The 19,557-nt window shown below is 28.1% G+C and overlaps 1 protein-coding gene across 1 annotated transcript in view; it reads right to left on the bottom strand.

Annotated features, from left to right (window-relative positions):
- Window positions 1–19,557, bottom strand: part of LOC107438266 (probable RNA-binding protein 19) — a gene marked incomplete in the record, with an annotated part of 97,779 nt that overhangs the window by 67,225 nt on the left and 10,997 nt on the right. Inside the window, 10 exon segments of the mRNA XM_071180874.1 lie at window positions 1,902–1,940; window positions 3,423–3,496; window positions 6,437–6,508; window positions 7,678–7,744; window positions 7,830–7,889; window positions 10,745–10,798; window positions 11,972–12,024; window positions 15,841–15,982; window positions 18,481–18,545; window positions 19,014–19,155. Of these exon segments, the coding sequence (XP_071036975.1) occupies window positions 1,902–1,940; window positions 3,423–3,496; window positions 6,437–6,508; window positions 7,678–7,744; window positions 7,830–7,889; window positions 10,745–10,798; window positions 11,972–12,024; window positions 15,841–15,982; window positions 18,481–18,545; window positions 19,014–19,155 (768 nt within the window).

Genomic DNA, 19,557 nt, shown 5'->3' with positions numbered 1-19,557 from the left:
TTTTTGGGCTACGAGTAAAGTTTTGATACATGTAAGTCAAAATTGGATGTAATATAAGCACTTACATTTAGCGAAGTAAAAAAATATGTATGTAAAACTTAATCTTGAGAAGAATTTTTTGAACCATTATTTATAATTACTTAAACTATCTTTAATTTCTTTTATAACCGTCGTTGAACAGAGGACTCAATTTTGGGTTTACGACTACTAAGATTCTACTCTGTAGCCTTGTAACTTTGAAGACAAGGGAACTCCTGAATCAAGGAATCCAGAAGACAAGGAAACTCCTGATTCAAGTATTGGGAGAAATTTGCCTTCATGCAGGATTTTTTGATGCAACTAACCAGCTTTTTGAGCGAAAAAGCCTGGATAAACAATTTTTTCTTCTTTCCAAAATGAAATTTTTCTAACTTTCATGATAATGCAAAAATCGATGAAAATTGTCTTACTTCTAATACTATCCAAAGAAATACTATCTAATTCCAATACTATCCAAGAAAACCAAATTGCTGATGCTTTAGGGAAAAAAGTAATAGTAATATCAAAAAGTTCAATAACTGATGCATCACTGAGAACTTTGAAAAATTCCCAGTCAACATCTTTTTTTTTTTTGATTACTTGTTTTGTAGGGATTTAGGAATAAATGTGAAAATCAAACAAAAATCAAATTTCAGCTTGAAATACAATGCATATATTGTTTGTCTGTTTGTTATTTTCAATAAAATTTTGTTTATTTTAAGCTCATTTTAATTTTTTAGTATATAGTTTTAGTGTTTTCATGAAGTAAATCTCATTTTAATGTCAATATTGCATTAGCTATGCTTAATTCCATATTGATTTAAAATAAAATGGATTAATTTATGATATAAATAAAAAAAATATCTAAATTTTTTAAAAATAATTTAAAGAGATTGTAATGTAACTTTAAATGAGCTAAGCATTTAAATGAAAACAATTCTACATAATTAATCATAAATTTCATGGCTCAAGACATCATGTCAGCAACGCATATTTTTACTCTCAGCAAAAATTTATTTTAATTTTCATAAATTGGAATGACAGCAGACATCACTCAATTACATTATTACTACAGGGTTGGAGTTTAGGTCGTCCAAAACTAGTTTTGGACAGGACATATGGGCTTTATTCTCCAAAACCTTGAACATTGGTAAAAGGCTAAAAATTCTATTTGTGTAACCATTGTACACATAATAATTACATTTATTAATAAATATTTTATACTTTTTAAACACTTTGCTTTAACTTATTAAAGGAAAATAATGTAACATAATAAGAAAACATTTATAACTTTTGAAGCTCTACAATTCATTGAACAACAAAAGTGAATACATTATCTTTTAAATATGCTTTTAATACTGATAAATTATGTTTTTGCATAAGGATATATAATGTTTTTAAATAAAGCAAGAACTTCTCTTCATTTTGCTTTTAGCTGAAAAATTAAGCTTTTATTTTTCCCAATATTTTTCTTAAAATTGTGACATAATTTGAATAAAAAAGTTTTGGACAGTTTAAGACAGTTTTGGATAGGACGGCTTAAACCGCGCATTATTAAATTCTGTACTAAATCTTGCAAACTCTAATATCAAAACTAACTAAATGTTGCATGCAACAAAACTTAAAGGAAGTATAAGTTTGAATTAGAAATTTTAAAGGCTGCACATATTACTGATAAAGCGAAATTCTCAATGAGTTGTATTTATAGATCTTTACAAATTGTTAATTTAAAAATAAATATCTTTCCCACTATTAATACATAATTTTTTGTCAGGTAAGGACAAAACAGAATGTAAAAAGCAAATTAATAATAATAATCATAAAATAATAACTTTCTGAATAGCACCGTTTTATGAAATCTACAGCCATCTAAAAGCATTTACCTCTGCAAGAAGTTCTTCATTTAGTTCTTTATCAGGGTACTGTAAAAAAAGTAAAATAAAATTACTTGTAAATATTATACAGTGTTTTTTCCCCAACTCTTTGGATTTTGAAATATCACATTTAGCTCTAGAGATAATTAACTCTTTGATATACGAAGACGTCTGAGAGACGGAATTTGCTTCATATGTCAAAACAATAATTAACGCGTCTCAGACATCTTCTACACAGATATGCCAACTTGTTCCGGACAGCAAATAAATACTTTAAAGTGGTAGTTCATCAATTGTGATTCGTAGTTTAATAAATTCAATTTAGTAGATTTTTATTCACCACTATTTCTAAATTATTCATAGGCTTATATAATTTACCACTTTATAGTACTTACGTCATGCTATACCTTTTAAAAAGCAAGGAAAAATAGTCAAATATTTGCAAAATTTAGTTTGTAGTTATTTACCATTTTTAAAATTATTTTGGAGTGTCCGGAGCAGTTGGCATCTCTGTCAACATTCTGTTGCGAGTTGTTGTTTACAGTACAATCAAAGATAATTTCTATATCAAGAAATTAATAATTCCGGACAGTTTAGAGTTTTAATGATATGTCAAGGGGTTAATTAGTTAATTGTAATAATTAATTAAAATAGAATAATTGTTAGATAATTAATTAGCAGGGTTGCCATTCAAATCCAGAAGAAAAAAAAATTCCATGTGTTTTCCCTGTACATATTATAAACAATATATTAAGAGGAAAAACACAATCACTGTGTTCCTGCATGAGCTGTATTGTGCTAACTGTACTAGTTATAAAATTGCTGAAAAAACTTAAGGAAAAAAAGAACATATTTAAAACAAATACTGCTATAGTAAATGAAATAGTTAAATATAGCTGAAATATCCTTAAATATCCCATCAATTGCACTTGGAGTGGTTACCATTTTTTAAAAGACAAAAATAAGAAAAAAAATTCCTTGTATTTTCCCAGTTTGCAAGGAAAAACTCAAAATTCCCTGCATTTTCCATGTTATTTTAGATTTTTTTAATTCCCTGCATTTTCCAGATTTTCCCTGTGGAGTAGCGATCCTGAGTATGTTATTCCATACTAAATACCACCATTAAAGTTTCAAATTATGTTATTTAAAAATTGTAATTATTCATGAAAAAAGCAACAGGTGAACATACTCAGAACAAATAATGCTATGGTAAATGAACTAGTTTAAAATAGCTGAAATACCATTGTTAAATAACTCATAGATTGCACTTTGCTTGGTTACCATTTTTTAAAAGACAAAAATAAGAAACGAAATTTTCAGTTTCTAAAGAAAAATTCAAAATTCTGTTTTCTTTTGAGTGATATTTAAATTCCATGTATTTTCCAGGTTTTCCCTGTGGAGTGGCAACCTTGATTAATCATGAGAATAGAATTCTATAAATTTTTTTTATATTAAAAGAATATAAAAAAAACAATACACCAAAAAAATGAACTATAAGACTTTTTTGTATGAAAGAGTAAATTCTCTCACCTTCTCACTTTGCTTAGGTTTTCCATCAGATTCACATTTTTGAATGTATTTTAACACCTGTATACAACGACCATCTAATAAAAATATTAAAGCATTAGTTTACATGCTAACTTTAAGAGGATGCTATACCGCGGAAGAAATTTTTCGTCACAAATTTGCTTTCTCCTTCATTGCTAATTTGAAATTTAAAAAATGTAGAAAAAGTGAGTTCAGACAAAACCTGAGTAAGCCATGGAAGTTTCAAATACTGAAAAGAAAATTTTCAAAATATACGAATGAAAATAAATGATGAGATGATAACTTAGGATGACGCAACGGAGAAGTTCTCTTCTAATAATCGGTTTGCATTTTAATATTTCAAAGTATTTTTTCAGCAATTGAAACTTCATGACTTACTCCAAGTTTATCTGAACTTACTTTATGTTTCTTTTAACTTTTAAATTAGTAAAGAATTTGCTACGAAAATTTTCTTCTGCAGTAGAGTGTTCTCTTAAAAGTAATCAGGCTAAACAATTTGTACAAAAATAATACATTTATAATAAAATTTTGACACGTAAGCGGAAAAAGAAATAGCTTAGATGTAAAACCAACATTTGCTATACATAAGGTGTCAGATAATCAACTCTCTAATAAGATAACTCAAACCAGTTTATTCATTCTCACTAGTCCCAGTTTCTCCACAATAAAATTTCCTGCAAGAGTTTTATTTGTTGTGAGTCGTGGTGAGAAAAACTACATTTCTTGGTAGTTAACTACAATTATGAACTACATTTCTTGGTAGTTAACTACGGTTACTAATGTTCAACTACGTAGCTTTGTAAATTTGAACCCAGTCCAGAAGACAAAGGAACTCCTGGATGAAGTATTTGGACTGAGTTATTGTAATGAATGATGAATAAAATCCCAATCGTTCAATTTGAAGAATGCTATTTCTATTTTCATCCTTTGTTAGAAGTAGCAGATGGACAAATAAATAAAATAGTTTAATAAAGTAGTTATAACTTTAANCCCGATATTGCAACCTCAAAAACGAATCTCGATATTGGATTTTAAGCTCGCGTGAATACGGATTGCTACATAGGGTTTTAAAAGCTCTTAAATACAAATCACGATATTGGTTTTTTAAATCACATAAATAAGAATCATAATGTACGATATTTAAATAGCGTAAATAAGAATTGCAATGCGCAACTTTTAAATCGGGTAAATACGAAAATCGATGATTGATATTAAAATCGCGTGAATAAAAATCGAGATATTTGCTGAGTCTGGACTTGAGATTCCTGAAAGGCTTGTTTGTATTGTTTTTGTTTAGACATAATAAATAAAAATTTACAAGATTAATTGAATGAGCAAATAAATATTTTCACCGCAAATCCACCTCTATTTTTTTTCTGTTTTTTTGTTTGTTTTCACGCCAGAATACAAGAAGGAGTTAGCAGCTAGGACGTAGTTTGAATTTTCTGTTTATCTTTGAAAATCGCAAATAAAATAATTATTTTACTTCAACGTCTGAGTTTTAAAAGAAAAGTGGGATATTCATATAAAAAAAGAATGAAAAAAAAAACGAAACTTTTAGAGAATCGGAGTTTTGATAAAAAGGCTGAAATTCGAGAGACAAAAAAAATCTCATCCCTATATAAAGGCCAACCAGTTTTATCCCAAGGAAATGATTTTTAGAGAAAATTCAGAGAGAGGAATAAGGACTTCAATAAATTCTTTCAGCGGAAAGTTAAATTCCTCATTAAATATTTTAACTTGTGCAAAAAAAAAATTTCAGCGGAAATTAGCGGGAAAAATGGAAAAATCTGAGAAAAAGCGGAAATCCGCGAATCCGCGGAAGAATCTCATCCCTGTCTTCTAATAATCAGTTTGCATTTTAATATTTCGAAATATTTTTTCAGCAATTGAAACTTCATGACTTACTCTACGTTTGTCTGAATTCACTTTATGTTTCTTTTAACTTTTAAATTAGTAAAGAAGGAGAAAGAGAATTTGCTACGAAAATTTTCTTCTGCAGTAGGGTGTTCTCTTAAAAGTAATCAGGCTAAACAATTTGTACAAAAATAATACATTTGCAATAAAATTTAGACACGGAAGCAGAAAAAGAAATAGCTTAGATGTAAAACCAACATTTGCTATACATAAGGTGTCAGATAATCAACTCTCTAATAAGATAACTCAAACCAGTTTATTCATTCTCACTAGTTCCAGTTTCTCCACAATAAAATTTCCTGCAAGAGTCTTATTTGCTGTGAGTCGTGGTGAGAAAAACTACATTTCTTGGTAGTTAACTACAATTATGAACTACATTTCTTGGTAGTTAACTACGGTTACTAATGTTCAACTACGTAGCTTTGTAAATTTGAACCCAGTCCAGAAGACAAAGGAACTCCCGGATGAAGTATTTGGATTGAGTTATTGTAATGAATGATGAATAAAATCCCAATCGCTCAATTTGAAGAATGCTATTTCTATTTTCATCCTTTGTTAGAAGTAGCAGATGGACAAATAAATAAAATAGTTTAATAAAGTAGTTATAACTTTAAAGCTTATTTTAATTGGTTTGGTTTATAATAGAATTGTTTGCATACATGAGTAGATAACATGTAGTAATATTTTACTTTATAACCGTCATTGAGCAGCCGACCCAATTTTGGGTTTACGACTACTAATGTTCAACTCCGTAGCTTTGAACCAATCCAGAAGACAAGAAAACTTCTGATTCAATACCCCCACAGGTTTAATTTGTTATGGGAACATGGAGGACTTTGTGACTGGACAGATTTAACGTGCATCAGTCACACTACACAATTGCTTACAAACACTTATATTCATTCTTTTCTGAACGACAAAAATATATGTTAAACATTAAAACAATTGGAATATATATACAAAATTAAGTTGAGTAGAAACAAAACTATGATGCATTACAAAAATTATAACTTAGTTTTGCTTATACTTAACTATGATGTATCATAATATCATTAAAATTATATAATTAGAAGGCTTACCTAAAAACCCTTTATTTTTAATCAGGGCTTGCTTCATATCTTTTTCTGTTTTAAAGCCTACAAATGCAAAACCTAAAATAAACAAGAAAAAACATTTATAGTATTTAAAATAAAAAATAAGATTTCTATAATAAGTATTTAAATTTTGAAACCTTTTCTTTTCGGTGGAAGGCGAAGACTAGCTATTTTGAGAGAATTGAAGAATTTTTTGATTTGTGCCTAAAAAGATATATTAACATTGTTAAACAAAGAAATAAATAAAAAAAAATGAGATTAATTTTTTATTTTGAGTATTGACATATACCTTTTTGCATTGATAAGGTAAGTTGGTAAGCTTTACTGTAAACAACTCCTTATATTTTTTCTGCAAAATAATAATATGGAAATTAAAAATTATAAAGCAATATCAATAAACAAGGCAAGAGCTCTTAACAAAAATCTATAGAGAATATTAGTTTCATTAGGACTAATTCTTTAAAAATAATATTGGTACATAGAGGAATAAGAGTGCATTTGTAAAAAGAAAAATATACAATTATATACTATACTATAATATAATATATAATAAACAATAATACACTAAATAATAATATACTTTAGGGGTGCACAGTCTGCGGCCCGCGGGCAGTATCATATGCTGGGAAATAATTTGTGCATCATTAAATTTTAACAGTAAAAAAATTTAATCAAGATAAGCTTCATAAAGTAATGTAACTTTTAATTAATTGTTAACATATAAATGTATTTATTGTAAATAGCAAATTGTCATGTTAAAAAAGTATTGGTCATAAAGAGTTGTAGATAAGTATCTTAATAGTTTTTCTTCTTTTTATTATTAAGGAAAATAGTTCCTTCAAAATTAATGTTTTCTTTCTTTTTTTTTTCTTCCCTATCTCAACCCCTGCCTCTTATAATTAATTTAAAATTAAAATGCTTTTAAGTTAAAGAATATTCCCCACTAAATGTTGAATTTTATTTTCAGCTGAAGGGGTTTTGTTTCAATTTTAATCAATTTTAACACTATAAACTGTCTTTAAATCCAAGTATTAAACTTGCATTTATTTTAATAACTGGAATATTTATTTTTTAAATTTAATTCTATGAACAAATATTTTAATGTTAAAATTCATGTTTAAATGGACTTTTGTATTATTTAATATGATAAAAAACATGAATTNAAACATTTATAGTATTTAAAATAAAAAATAAGATTTCTATAATAAGTATTTAAATTTTGAAACCTTTTCTTTTCGGTGGAAGGCGAAGACTAGCTATTTTGAGAGAATTGAAGAATTTTTTGATTTGTGCCTAAAAAGATATATTAACATTGTTAAACAAAGAAATAAATAAAAAAAAATGAGATTAATTTTTTATTTTGAGTATTGACATATACCTTTTTGCATTGATAAGGTAAGTTGGTAAGCTTTACTGTAAACAACTCCTTATATTTTTTCTGCAAAATAATAATATGGAAATTAAAAATTATAAAGCAATATCAATAAACAAGGCAAGAGCTCTTAACAAAAATCTATAGAGAATATTAGTTTCATTAGGACTAATTCTTTAAAAATAATATTGGTACATAGAGGAATAAGAGTGCATTTGTAAAAAGAAAAATATACAATTATATACTATACTATAATATAATATATAATAAACAATAATACACTAAATAATAATATACTTTAGGGGTGCACAGTCTGCGGCCCGCGGGCAGTATCATATGCTGGGAAATAATTTGTGCATCATTAAATTTTAACAGTAAAAAAATTTAATCAAGATAAGCTTCATAAAGTAATGTAACTTTTAATTAATTGTTAACATATAAATGTATTTATTGTAAATAGTAAATTGTCATGTTAAAAAAGTATTGGTCATAAAGAGTTGTAAATAAGTATCTTAATAGTTTTTTTTTTTTATTATTATTAAGGAAAATAGTTCTTTCAAAATTAATGTTTTCTTTCCTTCTTTTTTCTTCCCTATCTCAACCCCTGCCTCCTATAATTAATTTAAAATTAAAATGTTTTTAAGTTAGAGAATATTCCCTACTAAATGTTGAATTTTATTTTCAGCTGAAGGGGTTTTGTTTTAATTTTAATCAATTTTAACACTATAAACTGTCTTTAAATCAAAGCATTAAACTTGCATTTATTTTAATAACTGGAATATTTATTTTTTAAATTTAATTCTACGAACAAATATTTTAATGTTAAAATTTATGTTTAAATGGACTTTTGTATTATTTAATATGATAAAAAAAACATGAATTTTCCCATAGTTTTTTAGTCATTTAAATTTATTGAAATTTTTTTCTGATAAATTGATTCTAATTTTTTGATTCTGTTTTTCTCCCCAAGTAATCTGTTTTGAAGTTTCTAATTTTAAACATTCAAAAGTATTTAATTTTATGCAAACGTATTACAAGGTTAACTGAAAAATAATTTAGTGCCTAGAATAATGATGTTTATATAACAATTACTATATACAATTGCTGTCAACATGTCTGTCTAAATACTTTGGCACATGGCCCTTCATTGGTCTATCTGCTGTGCATGTCGCCCTACACTCAAAAAAGTTGCGCATCCTTAATAAACTTTAAAGGAATTTAGGAGCAAAAATTTTTTTGACATTTCAGCTCTATCCCCTGGTAATAGACTCAAGTAACTTTCTACATATTTATGCTTGCTTTTAAGTTTGATTTTAATTCGAAATTTTTATAATAAAAAGGAACATTAAACATTATTAAAGAAATCTAGCATTTTAATTGTAAGGATGAAAACGAATTTTAGATAATAGTAGTATGATTAGTACGTCATATAAAAATTAATAATGAATAAACCAATTTTTAAAAAAAAATTTATCAGTCAGTCAGACACTAAGTTAGGGGTGCTCAACCTGCGGCCCAAATGCGGCCCGCCAACCCTCGATGTGCGGCCCGCGGCAGCAATCTGAACAAAATGAAGAGAAAGAAATTAAATATTTGTTTTTGAAAAATAATAAAAAGAATTCGGTAATTTAAATTTACACTTTTAAGTTTTTGACGCACCCAATCTCAATCAGTGTAGTTTTTCGATGGTTAACGGTACGGATTTCAGCATAGTTTTAAAAATCGCAATATTTTTAATACATCATTATTACGATTTACGAATTTTAATTACCACTTTTGACGCTTTTCGTATGTGCCGATTCCAATGACTTTTCGGTAATTATTGCTACCCATTTTCAAGTAGTGTCTGAAATAGCGATTTTTGTGCTAACTTCATGGAAAATCTAAATGATTTTAGAGCCTTTCTTCAACAGTTATTGCTGCACATTTCCCCTTGGTTTTTAAAACTTCGATATTTTAGCACGATATTATTACGAATCGTGAATAAAGAATCGCTCATTTAGATAACCATTTTTTGACATGGTTTTTTGTAACGATTTTAACGCAAATCAAATTATTTTTCAATCGTTATTTTAGAAATTATTCCTACACATTTCTACAAGGTTTTGAAAGTACCGATATTTTTTATACGCTATTGCGACATTTTAATTTCAAATCTCGCATTTAAATTACATAAAATTTTGATGGACTTTATTTACTCCNTTCTGTATTATTCATGTTCTGTATTACAAATATTCTACTGTATTATTAGCAAAATTGAAGAAAGTTTTTATTAATTCAGAGGTAATTGTGAGCCCAACTCAAACATCCTGAAAATTTCTGGAGTAAAATCATTAATGATGTATTTTAAAAATATTAATGTCTTTATAAATTTAAATCATTGATATTTTCACAACATGAAATTCTTAATAAATTATATGCAGTATAATTTAAATGAATAATTATATATAAGTTTACTTTTATTTCCATTCATATTTATTATTCTACCAGAAAATATATTTACAAATGTAAGAGATGCCAAGTATAAATTGTAGTTCTAATATATTTAAATAAAATATACAAGAATATTTATACATAAATGTGATCGATGATTTCTTGAAATTTCTGGACCTCGGATAACGAAAACTTCTGGATCGTGATTAGTGAAAAATCCAGAATCATGGTCATCAATGACCTAAAAAACTATTACACACTTCATTCTAATACTCTGTAGTATACTCTAAATGTAGTCAAATACTCCATAATTTTTTTTCAATCAAAAAAGCTGTTCAAAAAGAAGGAAATAAAATTTCATCTTATACTTGCTGTATTAATGTCAATTGCACAAATTGATTGTAATGACAAGCTCACTATAACGAAAATTCTGTCTTCTTTTAGGAATAGTCGTATAACACACTTTTACTGTAAATTAAATAATTAACCTGTTTGCCTGTTGTTGATTTAAGATAATCTTTTTGATCTTCTTTTCTTTCTTCCTAAAAATAAATAGATTAAATAAATTTTATTAGTCTGTGCAAAGTTTTGCTAAATGAATATACTGCTTGATTTCCATACTTTTATAAAATTGATTAACGCAATTAAAATTAAGTTAATTTAAACTGGAATATATTAATTTCTTCTTTTATTCCTTCAACTTAAAAAACTTTTTTTGAAAGAATGAATTAAAAGTTCTGTTGGGATCACAAGCTTTTTAAATGGGTACTAAGCTGAAGTTAATTACCTGCATTAAATTCAAGCTAGTTAAATGAATAGAAAAAAAATCAATAACTTTAGCTTTTCGACATTTTCAAAATCTAAAACTATTCTATAGAATAGTTAGAATGAAACTATTCTATAAAAATTAATTCTACATTTCTTTCACTTAGCACGAAAATAATGAATTTGAAATATACTTTAAAATTAAGATTAACAAGGCTAAAAGAAAATTATTTTTTACAAAAGTGTTTTGTATTTATAACTCATCATTGTAATAAGTGATATCAGGAATCCAAAACTCATTCGCAAATTTTTTTATTGAACTAAAAAATATTCAGAATTAGAAAATTTTGTTAACTATTAATGTTTCAGTGGGTACCATTGAAATTTAACAATAATAAAAATACATTACATTTAATCCACATTTTTATTAAGCTACATTAATGCACACTTTATTATACATATCTTTGTTTTTAAATAGTTATTTATCATCCAAAATAGTTGGATTTAATTAAGAAAATTCAAATGAAGACGAGAATGTGATGGCTTTAGCAGCACAACGATTGTAAATGAACGGCAGATGGGGTTGGGTAAAAGATTCATTTGTCAATAACCATTTTAAGTTTTAAAAAAAACTTGAATGGTTTAAAAAATTTTCAACAGAAAGTGTTTACTCCAATTGAATTACTACTAATTTATGAATGTCTTTAGAACTCTTGACTATACCTTGAAAATAAAATTCATGAAAAATATATGTCACAGTGTTAATAAATATTTATTGAAATGGTGCGTATGCGCACCTTTGGTCAAAAATGGGTTGACATAAAACCGAATTTTAATTCAAGGTAATTTAAAATTACAGTGCACTTCTTACAGTGCAAATTCAAACTGGTTAAAGCTTTTATAGATATGTGATAAAAAAATAATAATAAATTAATGAAAAAATAACTTACAGAAATACTTTGTTGTTCCTCTTGACTTTGTTTTTTATCTGCATTTGAATGATCTAAAATGTAAATGAAAAAAAAATAATAAAATGAATTATAAATAATAAATTACAGATTAAACCAAATTATAAATTTAAGGCAAAGAAGAGTTCATATAACATGACCTTAAGTTTCATTTTTTTTTCTTATTGAAAAGTATGGGGAACTTATTAAAACAATTAAGAAGTCTCTAAACTGTTATACTTCTTTCTAAAACTTTCGTCTTCTAAAAACATATTATTTTGTGATCAGGTTTGTATAAGATTGTATTTCAGTTACATTCAGTGTTGAGTTCGGTTACATACACAGCCAAATCTCTCTCCAAAAAAAAATAAAAAAAATAAGCCCAATTAAAGTAGTACTTTTTAAGCACTCAAAAAATATTTTTAAGCACTATATACATTAACAAAAGGCAAAATTATTTTAAAGACCTTAAATGAGCACGTTAAAATAACTAGTTTCCGACATAGAACTCCTTTTCAATTGCTAGAAAAACTTAGAGAAAAATAGAAACAGTTGAACATACTTAAATAATGTTACAGTAAATGAAATAGTTAGGTATAGCTGAAATATCATCTCTAAATATTCCAAAGACTACACTCTAAGTAGTCACACTTTTTTAAACGACAAAAAATAAGAAGCAAAATTCCCAGTTTCTAAATAAAAACTCAAAATAACCTGCATTTTCCCTGTTATATTAGGTGATTTTTAAATTCCCAGTGCTTTCTGGGTTTTTCCTGTTCTCCCTGTGTCGTGGCAACCCTGTAAATTGTTATTTGGAATTGTCAATTGTTATTATTACTTTAAATATTCTGAGGACTTCCAGGTTAACAGATATATTAATTTTGAGCAAGTTAAAGTGGTTGGAATTTTGATATATGAAAAAAAAAAATATAAAGCTTTCCATAAAAATTTGGGAAACAAGCTTAACTTGTATTGGCGTCAGATTCGAAAGCAATTAGAGCACTTAAGCTATTCCAAAAGTAGATGAAATTTTGATTGATAACAAGGCTGACGGTACAATAGCATGATACTAAAGTTGAGATATAAATACTGCTTACAGAAGCGAGAAAGTAATTGAAACTTTTTATTAACATCCAGCACAGAGTTCCTGTCAAAATTTGTACTCAAAATTTGAGACTGGTAGAAATTTCAATGTGCAATAAGCGATTTTTGACAATAAATTTTGCAGGGTTGCCACTCTAATCAGTAAAAAAAATTAATTCCCTGTGTTTTCCCTGTATATATTATACACAATATATTGAAAGGAAACACAATTACTGCAATCTTGTGTGAGCTATATTAGGCTAACTATGCTAGTCTTAATTGCTGAAAAAACAGAGAGAAAAAAAGGAACAGCTGAACAGACTTCAATAATGCAATAGTAAAAAAAAAATAGTTTAGTACAGTTGGAATATCATCCTTAAATATCCTATAGATTACGCATTGAGACAAAATTTTTAAAAGACAAAAATAAGAAACAAAATTCACTGTATCTTCCCAGTCTGTAAAGAAAAAAAAAATCAAAATTCCCAGCATTTTCCAGGTTTTCCCTGTTTTGCTTGCAATGATCAAGAAACTTGTATTGTCATCAGACAATTAGTACCAGTGGAAATTTAAGTGCTCTAGTTAATCAAAATGTACGTCCCGGCAGCTTGAAGGAAAGGGCAATTGCATGATACAAAGGACAACATAACAAAAAGTAAACAGTTAATAGCATCAACCATTTAAAAATTTATTAGTTTCTTATTAACTACTTATTAGATTGAAAAATTGTAGCATTGAAGTTTTTTGTAACAATAATAAAAAAAATATTAAAATGTGATTATAGTTTGTATTTGTAACATCAGCCACATAAAAATTGCAACATCATTCAGAAGAGCTTTTTCTCTACTTGCCAATTTCTAGATGTTATTTCATGTATTTCTTATTAAATTGAAGTTTTTTTAAACTAGTTTTTATTTATTTATTTATAACCGTCATTGAACCGTCGACCCAATTTTTGGGATTAGGACTAAAAATGCTCAACTCCGTAGCCTTGTAATTTTCAACCCAATCCAGAAGACAAGGGAACTCCTGGATCAAGTATTTGGGAAAATGTGCCTTTGTGGAGGACTTTTTGATGGAACTAACCTGCATTTGTGTTACATGGAGAGGAAGACCACGAGAGCCTCCCAAGGTTAGCCTGACAAGGGGACTCTAACCCATGATTCGCCTACCATTTTGGATATTTCACGTCAGCACTGTGGTCGGTGCAAGCTGGATGCAGAATTTGTATTGACCAGCCATCTCTGGGATTTGAACCCGGTTCACCCCATTGGAAGGCGAACGCTTTGACCCCTTTATATAAGAATATAAAAATCCCTAAAAGAAGAATTTCAAATTAAAGACATAATGTTTTACTCCGTGTCCTTTTATGTAACCTGTCACATTTTATATTCTAAATAATGATATAATTTTCTTCCCTTTTTCATACAAGCATAATAATACTACGCTATAGAAAAACATCCCATATAATTTTACAAAATTATTAAATATTTATCAATGAAAAAAAGTTTAAAAAGAAGAAAATTTATCAAAATGTTATTGCAGTCACAGTGGAATTATTTGAAAAAACACCCAACTCTGAACGAGGTGAACCCAGGTTTGAATCTCAGTGACAGCCGGTCCCAGCGTTCAAACCTATGATTAGTACTGGCGTAAAATATTCTCAGTGGTAAAAGGATCATAGGTCGGGCTAGAATCTCTGTTCCATGAACATTGCAAATGCATGAAAAAATAAAAGTCATTCATGAAAATTAGTTTGCCCAGGAGTTCCTTTGTCTTCTGGGTTGAGTTCAGTATTGTGAGATGAACAGTGATAGTCATACACCCTAAATAAGGGTTGGCTGTTCAATGCTGATAAAGAAATAAACTCTGCTCATAACGGTCAGAAGGCAAATGAAATCTGCATAGTCATAAGACTTCAGAGTTTTTTTTGAATATTTGTGCTCTCTAGCAAGTCAGAAAGGGGTTGTTTTGGTAGCCTAATTTCTCTCATATACCAATGTGGAAATGCTCTTTATCTATGAATCTTTAGTTCTAGATTCAAAAAGTAACGAAGGTCCACTGTTTTGAATTCATTAAAATCATAGACCACAATGAATTGCTTTATTAAAACAATGATGAAATTTCAATTTACAGGAAGGTAATTTTGCATATTTCACTTAACAAATCTAATTCTAAGTCTTGTATTTGTTACATTTATTTTGTTTAATAAATTTTTAAGTAATTATTTATTTTAAATCTAATAACATACCTGCCAACATTCGAGAAATGAAATAAGGGAGATTTTTTGGCGACATTCTAGTGACAATTTTTGGGCTAAGAGTAAAGTTTTGATACATCATGCATAATCATGTAAGTCATAAAGATACATTCAAAATTGAAAATACTATAAGCACTTACATTTAGCACAATAAAAATAATGTTTATAAATCTTAACTTAAAATTTTTTTTAAAACCATTTATAATTACTTAAACTACTTTATAATCGTTGTAAAACAGTCTACTCAATTTTAGGTTGACGGCTACTAATGTTTAACTCCGTAGCATTGTAATTTTGAACCCAATCCAGAAGACAAAGAAACTCCTGGATCAATTAAGTATTAGGAAAATATTGCCATCATGGAGGATATTTTGATGGAACTAACCCACATTTGCTTTACACGGAGATGAAAAGCACCAAAAATACAGGTAAACAGGAAATAGTCGTAAAATACAGGAGTCCTTGTTAAAAAAGATACAGGAAACTTGGCAGGTATGCATTATTGATACTTAAATAATTAAATACTTACCAGAATTGTCTTCTTCTTCAGAGTCCTCTTGACTAGACTCTGAATCAGAACTACTTAAATCAACGTCTTCTCCCCACACAGGTTTAGATTTTCTATCTTGATTAACTCCAAGATATTCCTTGAATTGGGGATCATTTTTAAGCTGAAAAAAATAATAATTTTAAAACTGTATCAGCAGACATAGATAAAATAGAAAGGGAATACAAAATCATACTTAAAATACTTTCAGCACAAGCAATTAACTGATCCATGTAACCAGTTTTAACTCTTGACCCATGTAACTAGTTTAAACCCTGATGTTGATTATTATAAACCACTCAGAAATATTTCGAGGCTAACATTTAATAAATATTTTTATAAGAATCACTTTTCAGTTCTTCTATTCTTGCACTTCTCACTTTACAATATATACTAGTACAAAAAAAGAGCATTAAAACTGAATTGTTTCAACATATTTTATCATTGAAAGATGCAAGCTTGACTCAAATTACAAAATTTAATGTTGCCATCTAAGAAAAAGAGTGATATGTTTACAACATTATGTTATATTAAATTCAGGGTAAAATAGGGAAAATNAAAAAAAAAAAAAAAAAAAAAAAAAAAAAAAAAAAAAAAAAGCCCAATAAAAGTAGTACCTTTTAAGCACTCAAAAAATATTTTTAAGCACTATATACATTAACAAAATGCAAAATTATTTTAAAGACCTTAAATGAGCATGTTAAAATAACTAGTTTCTGACAAAGAACTCTTTTTAATTGCTCGAAAAACTTTAAGAGAAAAATAAGAACAGTTGAACATACTTAAATAATGCTACAGTAAATGAAATAGTTAGGTATAGCTGAAATATCATCTTTAAATATTCCAAAGACTACACTCTAAGTAGTCACCCTTTTTTAAAAGACAAAAAATAAGAAGCAAAATTCCCAGTTTCTAAATAAAAACTCAAAATAACCTGCATTTTCCCTGTTATATTGGGTAATTTTTAAATTCCCTGTGCTTTCTGGGTTTTTCCTGTTCTCCCTGTGTCGTGGCAACCCTGAAAATTGTTATTTGGAATTGTCAATTGTTACTATTACTTTAAATATTCTGAGGACTTCCAGGTTAACAGATATATTAATTTTGAGCAAAGTTAAAGTGGTTGGAATTTTGATATATGAAAAAAAAAATTAAAAAGCTTTCCATAAAAATTTTGGAAACAAGCTTAACTTGTATTGGCGTCAGATTCAAAAGCAATAAGAGCACTTAAGCTATTCCAAAAGTAGATGAAATTTTGATTGATAATAAGGCTGACAGTACAATAGCATGGGCAATAAGGGTGAGATATAAATACTGCTTACAGAAGCGAGAAAGTAATTGAAACTTTTTATTAACAACCAGCACAGAGCTCCTGTTAAAAGTTGAACTGAAAATTTGAGACTGGTAGAAATTTCAATGTGCAATAAGCTATTTTTGACAATAAATTTTGCAGGGTTGCCACTCTAATCTGTAAAAAAAATTTATTCCCTGTGTTTTCCCTGTATATATTATACATAATATATTGAAAGGAAACACAATTACTGCACTCTTGTGTGAGCTATATTAGGCTAACTATGCTAGTCTTAATTGCTGAAAAAACAGAGAGAAAAAAAGGAACAGCTGAACAGACTTCAATAATGTTATAGTAAAGAAAATAGTTTAGTACAGTTGGAATATCATCCTTAAATATCCTATAGATTACGCATTGAGTAATCACCATTTTTTAAAAGACAAAAATAAGAAACAAAATTCTCTGTATTTTCCCAGTCTGTAAAGAAAAAAAAATCAAAATTCCCTGCATTTTCCAGGTTTTCCCTGTTTTGCTTGCAGTGATCAAGAAACTTGTATTGTCATCAGACAATTAGTACCAGTGGAAATTTAAGTGCTCTAGCTAATCAAAATGTAACAAAATGTACGTCCCGGCAGCTTGAAGGAAAGGGCAACACCCAACTCTGAACGAGGTGAACCCAGGTTTGAATCTCAGTGACAGCCGGTCCCAGCGCTCAAACCTATCATTAGTACTGGCGTAAAATATTCTCAGTGGTAAAAGGATCATAGGTTCAGGCTAGATTCTCTGTTCCATGAACATTGCAAATGCATGAAAAAATAAAAGTCATTCATGAAAATTAGTTTGTCCAGGAGTTCCTTTGTCTTCTGGGTTGAGTTCAGTATTGTGAGATGAACAGTGATAGTCATACACCCTAAATAAGGGTTGGCTGTTCAATGCTGATAAAAAAATAAACTCTGCTCATAACGGTCAGAAGGCAAATGAAATCTGCATAGTCATAAGACTTAAGAGTTTTTTTGAATATTTGTGCTCTCTAGCAAGTCGGAAAGGGGTTGTTTTGGTAGCCTAATTTCTCTCATATACCAATGTGGAAATGCTTTTTATCTATGAATCTTTAGTTCTAGATTCAAAAAGTAACGAAGGTCCACTGTTTTGAATTCATTAAAATCATAGACCACAATGAATTGCTTTATTAAAACAATGATGAAATTTCAATTTACAGGAAGGTAATTTTGCATATTTCATTTAACAAATCTAATTCTAAGTCTTGTATTTGTTACATTTATTTTGTTTAATAAATTTTTAAGTAATTATTTATTTTAAATCTAATAACATACCTGCCAACATTCGAGAAATGAAATAAGGGAGATTTTTTGGCGACATTCTAGTGACAATTTTTGGGCTAAGAGTAAAGTTTTGATACATCATGCATAATCATGTAAGTCATAAAGATACATTCAAAATTGAAAATACTATAAGCACTTACATTTAGCACAATAAAAATAATGTTTATAAATCTTAACTTAATTTTTTTTTTAAAACCATTTATAATTACTCAAACTACTTTATAACCATTGTAAAACAGTCTACTCAATTTTAGGTTGACGGCTACTAATGTTCAACTCCGTAGCATTGTAATTTTGAACCCAATCCAGAAGACAAAGAAACTCCTGGATCAATTAAGTATTAGGAAAATATTGCCATCATGGAGGATATTTTGATGGAACTAACCCACATTTGCTTTACACGGAGATGAAAAGCACCAAAAATACAGGTAAACAGGAAATAGTCGTAAAATACAGGATCCTTTATTAAAAAAGATACAGGAAACTTGGCAGGTATGCATTATTGTTACTTAAATAATACTTACCAGTATTGTCTTCTTCTTCAGAGTCCTCTTGACTAGACTCTGAATCAGAACTACTTAAATCAACGTCTTCTCCCCACACAGGTTTAGATTTTCTATCTTGATTAACTCCAAGATATTCCTTGAATTGGGGATCATTTTTAAGCTGAAAAAAATAATAATTTTAAAACTGTATCAGCAGACATAGATAAAATAGAAAGGGAATACAAAATCATACTTAAAATACTTTCAGCACAAGCAATTAACTGATCCATGTAACCAGTTTTAACTCTTGACCCATGTAACTAGTTTAAACCCTGATGTTGATTATTATAAACCACTCAAAAATATTTCGAGGCTAACATTTAATAAATATTTTTATAAGAATCACTTTTCAGTTCTTCTACTCTTGCACTTCTCACTTTACAATATATACTAGTACAAAAAAAGAGCATTAACACTGAATTGTTTCAACATATTTTATCATTGAAAGATGCAAGCTTGACTCAAATTACAAAATTTAATGTTGCCATCTAAGAAAAAGAGTGATATGTTTACAACATTATGT

Source organism: Parasteatoda tepidariorum, chromosome 5 (assembly GCF_043381705.1).
Source record: "Parasteatoda tepidariorum isolate YZ-2023 chromosome 5, CAS_Ptep_4.0, whole genome shotgun sequence".
NCBI lineage: Eukaryota > Metazoa > Arthropoda > Arachnida > Araneae > Theridiidae > Parasteatoda > Parasteatoda tepidariorum.
This window is presented reverse-complemented; position numbering and strand designations above follow the sequence as displayed.